Below are 15,872 nucleotides of genomic sequence, written 5' to 3'. Positions count from 1 at the left end.
GCCCTCGGACGTGGCAGTGGGGCGGCCCCGGCGGGCGGCACTGCGCCTGCGCGCGACCAGACGCGCGTGGTGGATTCTGACTGGGCCGCGGCCCGGCCCGGAAGCGGAAGCGGCGCTCCCGGCGTGCGCCTCGCCGCCGCCGCAGGGCCCGCGGGCACGTGGCGCCAGGCCCCGGGCGGGCGGCGGGGACGGGGCGGCACGGCACGGCACGGTCCCGGCACCAGGGAGACGCTGGGGTCCCCCGGCCGCGCGCAGAGGGCCCCCCGAGTGCCGCTGATGCCCAGCGGCTTCCCTCACAGCCCGGGCCTGCGGCTGCGGCGGGTCGGCCCCGCGCGGGGCCTTGGGACCCAGGGCCTCGAGTCCCGGCGCCCGGTGGGCCCTGTGCGCCGCGGGGTCCGGGCTGCCGCAGGGCCCAGCGGGGTACGAGGGCCTTTTCCTTCCCCGTCCCCCGAGGGGAGCACGCCCGGCCTTTGGTTGCGGCGTTGGCAGCGGGCGGTTGGCTGAGGGCACCGCCGGCACGTCCTGCACCCGCAGCCACCCGCTGATAAGCGTTGCTGATCAGGGACGGGTGCTGCAGGAGCCGGCCCCACTGCCCGGCCGCACCCTGCTGAGCTGCCAGCATGGCAACTGCTGGCAGAGCGTGGAGTCAGAGAACAGCTGAGTTGGAAGGGACCCGCAGGGATCAGCGAGTCCAAGGAGCAGCCAGATCTGCTCTTTGCTCTCCTTTCTTCCCCTTGTGAGGGCTGGGCCACAGATGCCCAAGGCCAGCAGGGCTGGGAGCAGGGAGCTCCCCAGTTCTCCCATGAGGGCCTGGTTTCTCTGTAGACACTGTGAGCAGTTGCCTTTCTGGGAGCTTTGGCTAGGAACAGAGCTGGGCGCCTTGCACTGGCCCAGGAAGAATCCAGATGAACTGTAGGTGATGAAGGTGCCGTGAATGAAGCAGCCAGCACGCAGCAGCCAACACCTTGAACACGCCACGCAGGGCTGCAGGCACAGGCATGTTGGGCAGCCAGGGTGGGGAATCAGCTGCTGCCAGAAAGAGCTCCTGCATTCACACTTGGCTGCCTTGGCTGGTTCCACAGGAAAGAAAGTGTTTGGGAGCTGATGCCCTGAGCAAACGGCTCCTACCTGCAAGCAGGGCACTGGGGGATGCTCACTGGTGTAGGGGCTGGGATCTGAGCTGAGGCAGCTCGTGACAAAAGTTTCACATGGTGGTGCCGGAGGCAGGGTTTGCCAGCAGCTGGAGCGGGGTTTGCTGCTGCCAGCAGTTTGTGGGGTTCAAGGCAGCGAGCCGCTGCACTGCCACACGTCAGTGACGCCGGTGGGGCCCATTCGTGAGGCCGGGCTGCCGGTGTTTGCTCAGCAGTGCTGGCAAGGCAGATGGGGCCCTCTGACATCTTGGAGGTGCTGCAGCCCTCTTGTTCTCCTTTTGGGTGCTGGTGGGGATCCTTTCCCCACGAAGTGTGGTGTCCTTACGCCCACCTTCCAGCATTCCAAGAACAGTACGATTCTCTTTAAATCCCTTTAAACACCCCTCTGCTGCTATGGCTACAAAACCCAAAGTTGCACAGGTGGGGCGCTGCCTGGCCTGGCTGTGTACAGGACATTTCCTCTGCCGTCTTATTCCCTGACGGGCCCGTAGCCTGGGACAGAGCAGCCCTTGACTTCCACGCCTAACCAGCCAGCAGTGCAGGGGGTCCAGGTCCATAACGAGGGCTCTTGAGCACCAGCCAGGATTTAATGTCACCTCACCCTTGACCTCAGCTTCCCCAGGCTGCCTTATGAGCAGAGGTGCGTGCACCCTGCCACACCCGGGGACCTGCAGCTCTGCTGCTTCACAGCAGCTGCCCTGTCAAAGAAGGAGCTGCTGCAATGCGAGCAGCCACCAAACTAGAAAAGCAGCCCGGCCCCGCTGTTGTGCAAACGCAGAGCCAAGGTTTACGAGGTGCATCTCCTGGAAAGGGCTGAGGCCTCTGCTTGGAAGCCACCAGCAGGGAGAATCCCGTTGCCCACCCAGCCACCACACCTGCTCAGTGTGACCAGAGCCCTGCCTTGGGTTGTGTGTGCCTGTGCACAGCGGGGGCTCGGCTGCCAGGAGGGAGAGCCTGGCCTGCAGCCCTGTGGCCGGGGCCGTGTCCTGGTGAAAGCTGGGCAATGACTGCTGAACTGCAGCAGCCCCCTGCAGATCCCCCCCAGCCATCACACCCCACCACCCCCATCACAGGACCCATCTGGCAGAAACGCCAACGTCCAGAGTTTGGAAAGACTTGCCAAAGAGCTGGAGATTGCATCAGACAGGATCCAGCCCTGACAGTAACTGCCCGCAGAGCGGCTGTTAGGGGCCTGCACAAGGAGCCTTTGTTCCCTTTATCGGCACATCTGGGCTGGCGCTAACTGACAGCGGAGGGCGACGCCTGGGCTCCCACTGCGCTGCCCCTCCTGTCCCACACCTGGAGGGAGGATGCCACAGCACGTGGCTGGGCACGGTGTGTGGAGTGTGCAGCAGAAGCGAGACCTGACGTGGGCGCAGGCCACACGGGTGCTGACAGCGCTTCCCCACGCGGCTGCAGACGGCTCCTGCCCTGCCGAGCACACATGGCTGGGCCCTGGCGCTCTCCTTTGAGTTCTGAGTTACATCGTCTCCTCCAACTGCAGCCTTGGGCAGCCCTGGCAGCTTTCCGGGGCCAGAAGGAAGGGGCCTTTGCTATCAGCACAGTTGGTCCCGTCTCTAAGGCTTCTGCAGTGCTGTGGATTCTTTGAAGTGTTTCCCAGCTACCCTGTGAAGCTTCTTATACACAGCACAAACACACCGTGTGCTCTGTAAACACCCGCAGGCTCTTATCACGCATCACCTCTCCTGGGTTCTGTTGTCCCTCCAACTGCTTCCCCCCCTTCTCCCGACTGCACGGGAATCTCACCTCGCTGGCGCAGGCAGGATGCCGGCAGGCCAGGGTTCAGAACGCCCTGCTCTCAGCCGGTCGGAGGTGTCCCTTCACTGCCTCAGGCCCATCATTTTCACTCTCTCTCCTTCTCACCCCTCATACTGCAGGCCATAAAGAACAGAGCGAGCAGCAACGTACAGATCTTAAACACAAGCCCCCGAGAGCAGCAAAGGACGCGGCAACGTGGGCTTCTTGCTGGTTCTCCTCTGGCAAGAACTTCCCCAGATCCCGCTGCACAACACAGGCAATCCAAGGATTCTGCTCTTCTCTGCACCACGGCTGTTTGCAGCAATTGGCTCTGGGATAGAAGTTCTGCCGCTTCCCACAGAGACCCAGAACGGATGCAGAACAGAGAGCAGGCAGTCAGTTCAAAGATTTTATTTAACTGTCATAAAAGGAGAAGCAGACGATGATTCCAAACCTGTTAACCTGGGTCTAGGATTTACAGACAATATGCACCAAATCAAATTAACAAAAATCTCTCTAGGGGCAGGGCAAGGGAGAGTTAGAGGCAAAGACGTAGCTACGAGAAAGCCACATGTACTTGGTCCCAGTTCTAATACAACCTCAACGTGGGAAGATCCAAATAAGAGGGCTGCGGAGCTGGAACTTGCCTGCCGTCGGGGGCTCGTGGGCCCCAGAGGCCCCCTTTGCCCCGAGTGCCGTGTCAGCGCCGCCCTGGGTGGCAGGCTGGAGTGCTGCAGGGGGCTGCTGTGGGCACGGGGCAGGGAGTCGAGTGTCAAGGCAATAAATACTGACAGGCCAGGCACAGATTTTAAAGGCAGAACAGATACATAAGGCATTAACCGCTTCTGAATACTTGTCCTTTGCAAGCTCTTTGTTGATCGCATCAGGAGAGCAGCTGCAGAAACAGACTAGTCCATCCTCAGCCCAAAACAGCCGGGAGGGCAGGTGCTGTCCTGGTATTTCAGTGCTTTGCAGCTCCTTTGGCTGCAATTAGAAGTCTGAGGTGATGGCACCACTGGTGACTCCCGCACCCACCTGCCTTGCAACCCCCTCTATGCCCTTGGAGGTACCAGGGCTGCCCAGAGAGTCCGGAGACAAACAGGGACAGGGTTCTGCCAGGCCAGCTCTCTGGACACTGAGAGGGATGGCCTGGGGAAGGGGCGAGATGTCACCCGGGGTGTCACAATGCCCTCCTCTCCGGAGATGTCCAGTCTCGGGTGAAGAATGGACCAGCAGCAAAGCAGGAAGTTGTGAATCTTTCCTAATACCCAAGAGGGGCGTGACCAAGATGAGTGCCATGCCAACAAACAGGGGGAGGGCGGGTGGCATTTAAAAAGTGTAACAAGGGCAGGGCCCCCTCCCTAGAGGATACGTGTTACACATTAAGGCATCATGGTTACAGGGAACATCCACAAATGAAGGTGCCAGTGTCCTCAGGACACTGACTGGGTGGAAGGGGCAGGCTGGACATGATTTTAGCCAACAAATAGATTCAAATAGCTGCCTGGCATCAAAGTTCTTCAGCTACTTGGAGGCAGTAGCTACCCTGAGCTGTGCACAGGAAAGCTAAGCACAGGATCCTACACCGAGTGTAGGAGTCTCCCCTTCAGCACCGACCAGAATAAAGGAAGGTGAGAAGCAGCGAAGCGCCTGGCAAGGGAGCAAACACTCCCACCTCTGTGCTGGAACGGCGCGGCCCTGGGACGAGCAGCTGGAGATCAGATGCAGACAGCACGGTTTGGTCAACAGATTCAGTGATTCTCTGGGGAGGGGGCACATTACAAAACTGAGCGCTCTGGTCAAATTTAACAGGGGATGGAAGGTAAGAGGGTTCCAATGTCAGCACTTTGGTACAGGGAGGGATTTCTACGGTAGCCACTGTCTGATTCACGCTCTCTGGGGATTGGCTTTGGGAAGGGCTAGTCCTTCCAATCCTTCTTGATGGTCAGGTTCCACTCCCAGGACAGGTGGTCAGTCTTATCATCATCTGTGAATTTGGATTTGATGTTGTAGCTGCCCCGGGCCAGCATGCCCTTGGGGGCTTCTTCCATGGGGGTCAGGAACTCGTACTCCTCTGCTCGGGGGCCATAGCTCCCAACCATGTATTCAGTCTTGTCAACTAGGAGAAAGAAAAGGTATATCGGGAAGCTACTTAACAGCTTCCCCTGCATTTGGGGCAAATGAAAGCAGATGAAAGCTCTTACTCCTACAACAATTCACAAACTGTAAAAGCATCTGTAAGAACGTCACCCACAATTAGCAGCGCCATTCGCTCCAGAACCAGCTCTTGCAGGCAGTGACACCCCCACACCAGTACTGCTGTCCGCACATAATCGATCTGTTCACCTCCAAGCTCCAGGACCACAGCCTGCCACCCTACCGCAGGCCTGGAAGCCTTCACGTGCTGCCACTGGCCAAGCGGCACAGACGTGGCCGTGCTTCCCACTGCCTCCTCCCATCATGAGCAGCTGGGGCAGCAAAGCCCCCAAAGTAGTGGAAAGAGCTGGGAGCCTCACACAAAGCAGTACCTGAGCCACAACGAAGCACTTACTTTTCACTCCTTTCCGGAATGTGTGCTGAATATACTTCAACCCTGACACAATCTCCCTGTTAACCTGCAGAGACAAGCAAAGACTGTTGACGACAGATCTCTTCCACACGCTGCCCGCCCCACCCACAGTGGCCTATTTGCTCCATCACAATCGTTTTGGAGCTCAAGTACTCCCTACGCTAGGATTGCAGTAGTCAGATGCTCCCAAGTTCACTGTTGTTCACTTTTCAGATCTGAATCCTTACCCTAAAGGAGATTTTTATCCGGTATTCCACACCCTCCTTCAGCACAAACGCTTGCTTCTTGTAACTCTCCAGGTCACCTACAAAGAAGGGAGATGGTGATTTGGGGTCCCTTTCTCTTATGCTCTGGGATGGATTTAAGTTGCAAAAGGTGATTAGGACAGGATGTGCAGCAGCTGGGGACTGGACCCGTACCGCACGCACAGTGTGCAGTTTATCCTTTTATTTTTGTGTTTCAGGATTCAACTTGTTACACTGCTCGTGCTACCTGAGGTGGGCAAGCAGCACCCTACGAAAGGGAACTACAGGCAGCAATGCAGGTCGTTCGTGGGCGTCGCTTTGTAATGTCTGCCCCAAAGCTGTCACCATCTCGAGGCTGCCATTCGCATCGCTGTGCTGGAGGACAGCTGGCTCCCCCGCCTGGCAGCTCGCACATCCACAAACCAGGGCAGGCAGCGCAGTGGAAGCAGCAAGGCCACTGCTGAGACGGGAGCTCAGACACAAGCCGCCGGGCTTGAAGTGGAAAATCCTCTGTGGCCAGGGCACTGGCTCTGCACCCAGCGAAGGGGCAGGAGGGCTTGCCCACCACACCACCAGTGCTTTGGCAGCACCTTCTGGAAGGCCCCACATTAAAGCAGCTTTGACCTGGAAAAGGGCTGATTTTGGTTCCTAGCTCACCTGTCAGGTCCAGCTCCAGAGGGCCGGGAGCAGTAGCACAGACCAACGTCAGTTTGGTCACCACCACATTTGGAGCGTTAGGGTCTAGAAGACAAAGAAAAAGGCTCTTCAACACCCACCCCTCACACCAACCAACTCATTGTTCCTTCCAAGGCAGTTTTTGAAAAAGCAAGAGAAAGAAGCAGGGGCTCCTTGCTGTGTTCTGCCCAGCCCAGTCTCTCCCTGAGCATCTCCCCCTCAAGGCAGAAGGGGCAACCCCTCCGTCCCTGTGCAGTGTCCCAGGGCTCACCCGCAGTCACGGTGACGGCACCGAGCAGCGCCTCCTTGTACTTGCGCAGGCTCTCATCATCCTTGTCCAGCTCCTGGATCTCCTGGATGCTCTTCTGGGCAGGTGGCTTGTAGTTGACGGAGTGCTCATCCTCCTCGTTCTCAGCTGCAATCTGGGCCAGCTGCTCTGCCGTTGGCTCCTGCTCTGCCATCCTCACACACGCGACTTACACTGAAGGGAGAAGTGAAACTGCAGCTACCCACCAGTGCAGGCTCCTTCCCAAGCGGCACAGCCCGGCAGCACACATCAGCCCTCCCAGCACACATCAGCCCTCCCAGCACACATCAGCCCTCCCAGCACAGCCCCGTTACTCCACAGGCTCCCTCTCACGCTGGGGCCCTTCTCAGGCTGTCCCTGGGGGGACACATCTCTGCCAAGCACCAATACCCCGCAGCCTGGGCAGACTCCTCGGGTAGCTCGGGTCTCACGTTCAGCCCACGCAAAAGAAAACCATCAGCCTCCTCATTTCGTTCATTAAGCTGGAACAGGCAAATACCCCAAGCCACAGAAAAAACAACTCCTCCACAAGAACACCCGGGCGAAGCTTTCCCTCATGATAAACCCGAGCCCAGAGCAAACACAGCCCAGTTCTGCCTCTCTCCAACACGGCTCCAGCTGAGAACAGGCCTCTGCGCCACCACTGCTCCGAGTGCCAGCAGCCCCTGGCTGCTCTCCCTTCCTAAGAAACACCGACTTGTTAAGAAGAGCCAGGTCTTCACCTGCGGCGTTGCACAGGTTGCACGAGGTCAGCCAAGCACCATTCTCTCTTCCCATCTGAGAGGTGACTGACAGCAGCACACAGCTCAGCTGCTCCGTTTCTACCAGCGTGCCTCCCGAACAGGGAGAGAAACCCCCAGCGCTGCCGTTACTCACCCTGCTCAGAGCACGCTTCACAGCGACACCCGGCCGTGCGGGTGCCGGAGCCTGTTGGACTCCAGCCACAGCCTGAGCCTGGCAGCGGCTGGAACTGCGTGGAGCTGCCCCTGCGCTCCTCGATTTTAGCCATAAATATCAGGAGCGTTCTGCCAGGCCGACAGCTCAGGTGGCACCTCGCACATCTCACACACCTCCACCAGAGAGACGACAGCCCCGTCAGCAAACGCGTGGGACAGAGAAGGGAGGGCGGGGGGGGGGGGGGGGGGGGCAACCCCAGCTGCCGGAGCCCCCGGGAGCGGGAGGTGCTGCTGGGGCACTTCTTGCCCGCAGCCAAACCTGGGAACGGTTCCGGAGCCGTCCCGGGCCAGCCATGCACCCCCTGCGGAGGCTGGCACACCTCTTCGGGCAGCCGGCTCGTGAGATGTAACTGCTGTTCCTGGGTGTTAAACGTGACCAAAGTTTACCACCAGGCTCAGGGCGGGGAAGGAGCGACACGTTTGAGATCGTTCCGGGGGCTCTGCGTCTGTGGCTCCGCACCTCCAAACCCCAGCAGCCACCAGTGCTCCCCCCTCACCTCCCAACAAACGGCCGTCCCTCCTGCATGGGCTCCCCAGAGCCTGGCACTTGTTGTCATGGAAATCTGTACTCCAGAGGCCACTCAGCTTATCCCATGTGAACAACTGACTGGATTTCACCCGGGTAAATCCTTATCAAACCCAGTCACTTCCTTTGGGCTCCCTTCCAAAAAAGCTCCCGGCCTTGAAGGCTCCCAGAAGTGTTCAGCAAACACTCGCTCAAGCATTTGTTCCACTGCTTCGTCCCCTTACTTTGCCCTGTGCCTCAGCTCCAAGGCAGGCGTCGCCCCCAGGCCCCAGGCTGTCCCCTCTCCACAGCTGAGGAGCTCCGGGACCTCCTCCAGCGCCCCCAGCTCTCAGGAAACAGCAGCGACCGACTTCCAGCGAGAGCTCTGAAGACCCCAGGGACCCCCAGACTCTCAGGCCAAGCCCTTTCTGAAGGCGTGGTGCAAGGACCAGACGCGCCCCGGAGCTGAGCCACCAGGAGCTCGTTCCGCGGCGCTGCTCCCCCCCCTGCGGCCCCAGCGCTCCCAGGCGTGCGCTGCCTTCAGCTCCCGGGCTGGGCAGAGGCAGAACTCCTGGGGACCGGCCTGGTGAGCACCTGCAGCGGCCGTCGGACAGCTCCCCCGGGACAGCATCAGCTCAGCACGCGGCCTGCAGCGTTGGGCGCTGCCGACTGCTGGCAGCTGAGTTCTGGGCCGCGGCACCCCCCCGGGCCCAGTTAACAAACGCCCTGGTTTGCCTCACCCGACTGCAGAGCCGCCACCCGCTACACACCTCCCTGAGAGGTGATGGGCGCGTTGTCCCCGCACGCCTCCAGCACCCAACCCTCACCTGCTCCTCTGGGGTAAGCTCTCCCACACGGTTTTTTGGCAACCATTGTGCCACAGAGGGCACAAGGAATCAAAAAAATAAATAAAGGCAGCTCTTAGTTGCTTTTCTATGCCTGTAACCTTCACCCTGTGAGCACGAGCCAAAGAAAGCCGTGCACATCGCTGCGCGGGTCGGTGAAGAACCAGCCCAGCCCTCACGGGACCTCAGAAACCATGGCAGTCCTCCGGGGGTGGAAAACGGCTCCTCCAGCTGACACAGAGCCACCGGAAAGGACGAGCAGTATTCCAGGCAGCAGCTCAAGCCAGGACCCAGCTCTGCCAGAAAGCGCTGGAAAAACACCACCGTGCCTCCTGCTCCTGGCCTGCCGGCAGCAGGGCCCGAGCAGGAATGCGGCCCTTCCAGGGCAGCTCCCGGAGCAGGCACACGGCCCCTCTGTGGGGCAGCTCCTCCCGGGAGCCTCCTCCCGGCCTCCCGGCACGTGGCCACTTCCCAAGCCCTGGGCCAGAGAGGAAGGAAGGAGACTCCTGGCGGCACAAGAACCTTTCTGGGGGCCCCAACCTCGCCCTTCAGGCTTCCAGGACAAAGCGTTTATTGCTGCTCCAATCAGTAAAGCAGAGCTTTCCCAGGCGTGTGCCAGAGCAGCCGTCGCAGCGCCAGGCAAAGCAAAGCTCCGGGGCTGGTGGCAGCAGGCTGCGGGCCAAGCACCCCCAGCAGAGAGACCAAAGCACTTCCCTGCCATCTGACATCCGCACTCAGCTGCCTCGAGTCAGCAGTTCCTCCTGGATTTTCTCGGTATTTTTCGTGCAGCGCCCAGGAGCCAGCAGCAGCGAACGCAAGAGCCCCACCTTCTGCCGCACAGAGAAACAGCTCGGGAAATCACTCCGCTTTCAGACAGACAACGGCAAACAGCAGCGTCTGCCCACGCCGGAATCGAGACCCCAGGGCGCCAGCAACGGGAGCTGGTGCTCTGAGGTCGGAGCCTCTTTGGGTGAGCTGTTTCAGATGTCCACGAGGCCACCTCACGGATGTTCGCGCAGCCACGGCCGCGCTGCAGGGCTGATTCAGGCAGTCCCCACCCTTCATTCCCTGTGGGCATGGGACGGCCGCACAGCCACCCGGCAACCCCCTTGGGATCGGATCCAGCCAACAACCATTTCTGCGGGGTTACCTTCCCCGGATCGGTTCGCCGATCTGGTTCGCCACAGGGCTGCACGAGCTGCAGGAACAGGAAGCACCCACTGCTGACACCAGCAGGGCTGCGCGGCCGCCCTGCGCGTGCTGCGGCTCAAGGCACCGGGTCACAGCGGGGCTGGGTGGGCAGGGAGCGGGACGGCCGGCAGCTGGGCCCTGGCCCCTGACACTGCCCCCGGGGCCTCGGGAGCTCAGACCCTGCCGCTGCCTCTCCGAACGAGGCCCCGCCGAGCTCCCGCCTCGCCCCGGGGCTCATCCCCGGCATCAGCTCGGGGGCTGGGCACGCAGAGCTCGGGGCAGTCCTGCCGCCGCCGCGAGGCGTGCTGCAGCCAGCGACGCGGTTCTGGCTTCTGCTCGCGGTGAAGCCCCAGGCTGACACCCGCCGTCTGCCGGCCGGGGCGACGCCGCAGAGAGGAGCTGACCAGCCCACGCTCCCGTAGCGCAGCGGGTCCAAGAGCCCCCCTCAGCCCCAAGCTCGGGAGCTGCGGCGTGCTGGCGCTGAGCACCACGCGGAACGGGCTCCGCTCTGCACCGCTGCGGTGGGAACGCCTCCCCCAGCACAGCCCCGCGGACACCGGGACGCAGCGCCCCCCGGCCGGATCCGGCACCCTCACGGCCGCAGCCCGGGCGCTCGGCGCAGGCGGGGCCCTTCCCCCAACGAGGTCCCGGCTTGCGGTCGGGGGCACGGAACCCGCCGGGCCCGAGCGCAGCCCCTCGGCATCCCGGCGCGGCCGCGAGGGGCCGGGAATGCCGGGAGCCCCGCGGGTGCCCCGGCGCTCAGCGCCTGCAGCCGCGGGGCGGGGCGGGGCCTTGGGCTGCTCCCCGCGACAGGGCCCGGCCCCGGGACGCGGCTTCCTCCCGCCGCGGCCGCAGCCCCGTCAGCGGCGCCCCTGATGGCGGAGCGCTCCCGGCCGGGGTGGGGCGGTACCGGCCAGGAGGGCCGCGGGAGCTTCCCGGGAGCGGAGGCGCCGCCCTTCCCCCCCTCGAAGGTCGTTTGAGGGCGCTCGGGGTCGGGCTCCCCCCTTCCTCTTCCCCTTCCCCCCCCCAGCCGCTCCCGTTCGCACGGCGCCGAGCGGCGGGGCCCAGCCGGGCCGCAGCGGGCAGGATGCAGCCCTGCGCCCCGCACCGCCCCCCCCCCCCCCCCCCCCGCCCCGTACCGGCCCTGCTCGCGCTCCGCGCCGCGCTGACACCACCGCCGGGATCCGCCCAGCCGCCCGCGCACCCCCGCACTTCCGGGCCACGCCCGCCACTTCCCGTTACGCGAGGGCGGGGCCAGCGCCTCGCTTCCGGCCCAGCAGCTGCGCGCCCATTGGCCCGGGCCGTGCGCGCGCGACGGGGGGGGCGGAGCATGGAGAGGTGGCGGGGCATCGGGGGCGGGGCATCGAGGGGCGGGGCATCGCGGCGCGGGCGCGGGAAAGGCGCGCGGGGCGCGGCAGGCAGCAGGGCTCTAGACACGGTTCTAGTTTATTACGGCCGAGGTGAAAAAGCCACCCCGGCCAGCAGGCAACCAGTAAAATGTATCCCAAAATAACTCGGTACAAAACGGGTCTGCTTCGGCATTAAAAAAAACCTTTACACGAGGTTAAAACCTATCCCAACCAAAAGGAAAACGATCCCGTCCTCGGCGGCGGGGCCGGCCGCGGCCCTCCCACGGCACCACGGAGCCGGGCGGCCGCAGCCCCCCCCATGCGCTGCGCCCGCCGCTTAGCTGGTGTCCATCTGCAAGAGAGGAGAGAGGGGCGCTGTCACCACCTGCCGTCACTGCCCCACTGCCACCGGCTCCCCACCATCATCGGCCCCCCACCAGCATCACCAGTTGTCCCGCCCCCAACCACCACGTCCCGACTGGGGCCAGCCTGCCCCCTTGGAAGAATTCGGACAAGCTCCCCGTGTTCCCCATCCTCCTCCTCCACCCAAATCTTTCTCAGACGATTTTGAATCATCCCGGGTTCCAGAGAACACTGCTCCAGAACATCTCCACGCCAATGTTCTCTGGAATTCCTGGAATTCAGCTCACTCCATCCGTACCACTGCCCCAACTGTGTTCCATTCCATCAGCACAGACAGCAAGGTTCAGAGCACACTGGGCGCATGTTTAACCTCGATTCTCTATCAAGATTTTAACCCTGCTGTGGCAGGACATCTGGGCTCATTCCGAACAAACAACGTGCGTTGCTCTGTTCGTCTTGTTCTGCGTTAGGGACCTGCATGCTGGGATCAGTATCACTTTTTCCTCTCTCAGCATCCGAGGCAGTTCCTTCACTTTTTTTCCTTTTGTTTTCCATTTTTCCAGCCCATTCTCTCTCTGGGCATTGTTACACAGCTATCACTCAACCCAGCTGTTTTGGCTACAGACGAGCCTGGCCTACACAGGCCCTAATGACTCTGGGGACGCTGGAAAGGGGCCGTTTCTTATGAGCAGCAGTAGTTCTGGAGAGCTAAGGCAACTAGAGGAACAGGGCAACGCTCAGCTTTAGACGGAAACTATTTCGGCCCAGTAGGCTGAAAGATTTCTCTTTGCAGCCAGCTCTGGGCTGCCCATGTTTCCAAGGAAGAGATGCCGCAGGGCACCTGCGCACAGCGTGCAAGCAGCACTTACCCTGGCATTGTAAGCATCCAGCTGTGCATCTAGTTCTTCTGCAGAGAGCTGCTGTTTGGAAGTTCTCCCAGCTCCTCTGCCTCTCCCTCTGCTCCCGCCACGACTACCTCGCCTGTTGCCTCCTCCACCACCAAATCCTCCTGAACCACCACGGTTTCTGGTCATGCCACCTCTGTTTACACTGCGATTTTTAAAAAGCAACTGTTACAGTGCGTTCTGGTTAACCCACAGGCACTCCGAGTTTGTAGCACAGGAGCCGAATCCACGCTTCCCACACACAGAGAGGCTGGGCCAGCTCGCTCCCCGTGCTGACCCACACAGCAACTCTCACGGCAGCACGGCATCTCACCTCTGTGCCGGTCTCCTCTGTGTGTCGATCTGTGACGTGACCAGCTGTATGTTCATGGGGCGCCCTGGGGAAAAGCAGCCAGTTAACCTGTGAGCGTGACGGGCACACAGATCCCTGCAGCCACGCAGGGAAACACGCCACAGACAGCCGCGTGGACTCACCGTCCAAGGGGACTCCGTTGTACTGCTTCATAGCTTTCAGAGCATCTGCCTTCCTCTCGAAATGCACGTCTGCTGTCCCTAGGCTGCGGCCAGATCTGTCATAGTGCACTGCCGCCTTCTTCAAGGTCCCAAACTCTGCAAACAGTTCCTGAGAAACAGAGAGAGAAGACAGCACACTTCGGTCAGTACACTAACAGCCACAACGCAGTAGAGGCAGACCCCCCATGCACTTGCTGCCAGGAATTACGTGCGCTTTCCGAACTTCCCTGACAACTCAGAGAAGGCACCCATGGAAGACGGGAACTCGGGCTATTAAAAGAGTTTCAGAAAGGAGCCACCGGTGGCAAAAACAAACAGGACTTATTCACCACCTGCAGGGCGCACGTATGGTGTCAACAAAGCAGCCTCAAGGGACGCTGGCCTGTTTCTTTTCCCAGGGACACCACAAGTCTTTTTGTCAAGGCTGAATCAAGAGAGTCAGTGATTTAAGAATTATCCAGACCCTAATCCATTTCTCAGAAGAAGAACAATCTATAGGAATGCAGGGATTTGTAAAATAATCACCATTTCGATGTGCTAGACTCCCCCCCACCTTAAAGCTTTGCTAGACCAGGTGCAATTTAAAACCACAGTCCCTGCCAGAACTTAGGAATATAACCCAAAAACCGAATTTGGGAAGAATCCTCTCCAGAAGTGCTTCTTTCACTATCACAAAGGACAGAAAGAGGCAGCTACGGAGCCACCTGGTTTGTTTCACAGGGCCTACACTTAGCGCATCACCTAGGGATGTATCATACTGCAAGGTCCTGCTACATCCTGAGCTCCAAAAGCTCAAAACCCACAACAGAACTGTCGGGTGTCCGAAGGGGACACCGCAGGCCACCTTTTACATTACACGCTGCAGAGCCTGAATGCCCCTCTGGCTGTCTCGGAATCACTACCCAAGCATTTGAGAAGAGCACTGTAAATATTCTTTCTTTTTGCCAGCCAGCAGCACTTCAGGCAATCTTGCCGGTGAGCTCCTCCCTCGCGTTCGTTTACCGGACAAGAACATCAGCACAGTGCTCAAAATAAGCTCTCAGAACGCGGCACGGGAGGGATGCTGTGCTCCTCGCCCAGACGTGACCCCTCTCGCTGTGCCACGGGAACGCCGGCTCCTCCTGAGCCGCAGCACCGAGCAAAGCGCACCCGAGGCTCCTTCCAGCTCCCTCCGGCCAGCACTCGCTGAGCTGTACCGCCACGTTGGTGACACCATCAGCACAGACACAAAGAAAACAGTCAGCACATCTCAGGCAGGATGAAATTACGGATGGGTAGTAACAGAGGTGCAAACACATCCATCGTTGAACTGACGTGACTCCACAGTCAAACTGAGTGTCACTTGATGTGACTTTACACATCAAACTGAGGTGATTTCACAGATCTGCACTTCCTGTGCGTGGGCCTGACTACAACAGACAGGGAACTTAAACCAAATCCAAACTTACGTGACAAGAAGAAGCATTTTTAAGCACATCACCCAGTAACTAGGTGACCTAAAAAATCTTGCTTCCAATTCTCCCGACATGGACAGATCACCATGTAGAGAAACTGGAATAAATTAACAGATGGAGAAAGCACAGAAGCATTGTGCTCTAATCCCCAGCCCCTGTCCCGATCAGCTCAGAGACAAATCTGAGACAAAGAGCCTGGCAGGTTCTTACCCAAGGCATCGCTGAAAGGAGTGATATAACTGGGACCAGTAACGGGGCTAGGAAATTTAGCTACTGCAAAACAGATAAAGCAATTAAAGAAGTTACAGCACAAGGAAGCAGGCCCTCCCTGACAAATCGGTCTCCTCAGTGTCCCTGGTTGCTGCATCTATGGGAACACCTTGGCACTTAACAAAACGCGACTTTAAAAGAGAAGCTACGCAAACAGGTCCTATAAAAACAGGAAAAGGATGCACGCATACGCATACTGAATTCCTGGAGTTACACGGACCTCGGGAGCTTACAGGGCTCATTCTAAACTCTGCAGTCACCGAAGGACTGAGCCACCAAGCAGCACCTTCCCCCACGCACCGCAGCAGAGCCAGTTACGATGGGATTAACCACAGCTCTGTACAGGGACGGGGCTGTTCTGAGCCGCAGCCACCTCGAAGTCACGGGCAGAGCTGCCCTCAAACACCTGTGGCACAAAACCGGGCAGGGACACGGGGCTGGCCGGGACGGAGCTCCCCCTGCCCGACCCCAACGGGCACCGGGGCCGGGGAAGCTCCCGCCACCACCCCCCGCCCCAGACCGCGGGGCACTGAATGAAACCCCCCACCGACGGCCCCCGAGCACACGTCGCGGCCGTTCCCGGGCCCCTACCTGGATGTCTGCGTCCGAGACGCCGAAGTCGAGGTTGGAGACGAGCAGCTTCCCGCCGGTCTCCACGCCGGCCCCCGCCCCGAAGCCGCTGTCGAAGAGGTCGTGCTGCCACTTCTCGGGGAGCTGCTTCGGCTGCAACGACACCGGCAGCTCGCTGAGCGCCGCCGGGCCCCGCCGCCCGCCGGCAGCGCACAAAGGGCCCGGCCCGCCCCGCCCCCCCGCCCG

The 15,872-nt window shown here is 60.4% G+C and overlaps 2 protein-coding genes across 3 annotated transcripts in view; both read right to left on the bottom strand.

Annotated features, from left to right (window-relative positions):
- Positions 1-3,304: 3,304 nt before the first annotated feature.
- On the bottom strand, positions 3,305-11,491 carry ARHGDIA (Rho GDP dissociation inhibitor alpha). 2 transcript variants are annotated; one of them, XM_035312620.1, is made up of 6 exons: positions 11,342-11,491; positions 6,670-6,879; positions 6,381-6,464; positions 5,706-5,782; positions 5,461-5,524; positions 3,305-5,028 (listed from the first exon to the last, which is right to left on the bottom strand). In XM_035312620.1, the coding sequence occupies exons 2-6, from the start codon at positions 6,857-6,859 to the stop codon at positions 4,829-4,831; spliced, it is 615 nt and encodes a 204-aa protein (XP_035168511.1). In that variant the 5' UTR covers positions 6,860-6,879; positions 11,342-11,491; the 3' UTR covers positions 3,305-4,828. The 2 variants fall into 2 exon arrangements, with proteins under 2 accessions (XP_035168511.1, XP_035168512.1); XM_035312621.1 differs by lacking the exon at positions 11,342-11,491 and having other exon boundaries at positions 6,670-6,898.
- Positions 11,492-11,630: 139 nt separating this feature from the next.
- Positions 11,631-15,872, bottom strand: part of ALYREF (Aly/REF export factor) — a 4,761-nt gene continuing 519 nt past the window's right edge. Inside the window, exons 2-6 of the mRNA XM_035312626.1 lie at positions 15,648-15,817; positions 13,294-13,441; positions 13,133-13,196; positions 12,784-12,964; positions 11,631-11,903 (exon numbers count right to left, since the gene is read on the bottom strand). Of these exons, the coding sequence (XP_035168517.1) occupies positions 11,889-11,903; positions 12,784-12,964; positions 13,133-13,196; positions 13,294-13,441; positions 15,648-15,817 (578 nt within the window). The 3' untranslated portion in view covers positions 11,631-11,888. The remainder of the gene's footprint in view (positions 11,904-12,783; positions 12,965-13,132; positions 13,197-13,293; positions 13,442-15,647; positions 15,818-15,872) is intronic.

The sequence above is a fragment of the Oxyura jamaicensis genome (genome assembly GCF_011077185.1).
Source record: "Oxyura jamaicensis isolate SHBP4307 breed ruddy duck chromosome 18 unlocalized genomic scaffold, BPBGC_Ojam_1.0 oxy18_random_OJ166, whole genome shotgun sequence".
NCBI lineage: Eukaryota > Metazoa > Chordata > Aves > Anseriformes > Anatidae > Oxyura > Oxyura jamaicensis.
Note: the sequence above shows the minus strand (reverse complement) of the source record. Positions and strands in the feature narration are given on the sequence as shown.

Bases quoted from the DNA above. Each gene is read 5' to 3' on its own strand.
- ARHGDIA (XM_035312620.1), bottom strand. From the start codon at position 6,859: ATGGCAGAGCAGGAGCCAACGGCAGAGCAGCTGGCCCAGATTGCAGCT. The intron at 5,783-6,380 runs GTGAGCTAGGAA...CCTTCTTTGTAG, and splicing joins TCTGGAGCTGGACCTGACAG to GTGACCTGGAGAGTTACAAG. The intron at 5,029-5,460 runs GTAAGTGCTTCG...TCTTTCTCCTAG, and splicing joins ATTCCGGAAAGGAGTGAAAA to TTGACAAGACTGAATACATG.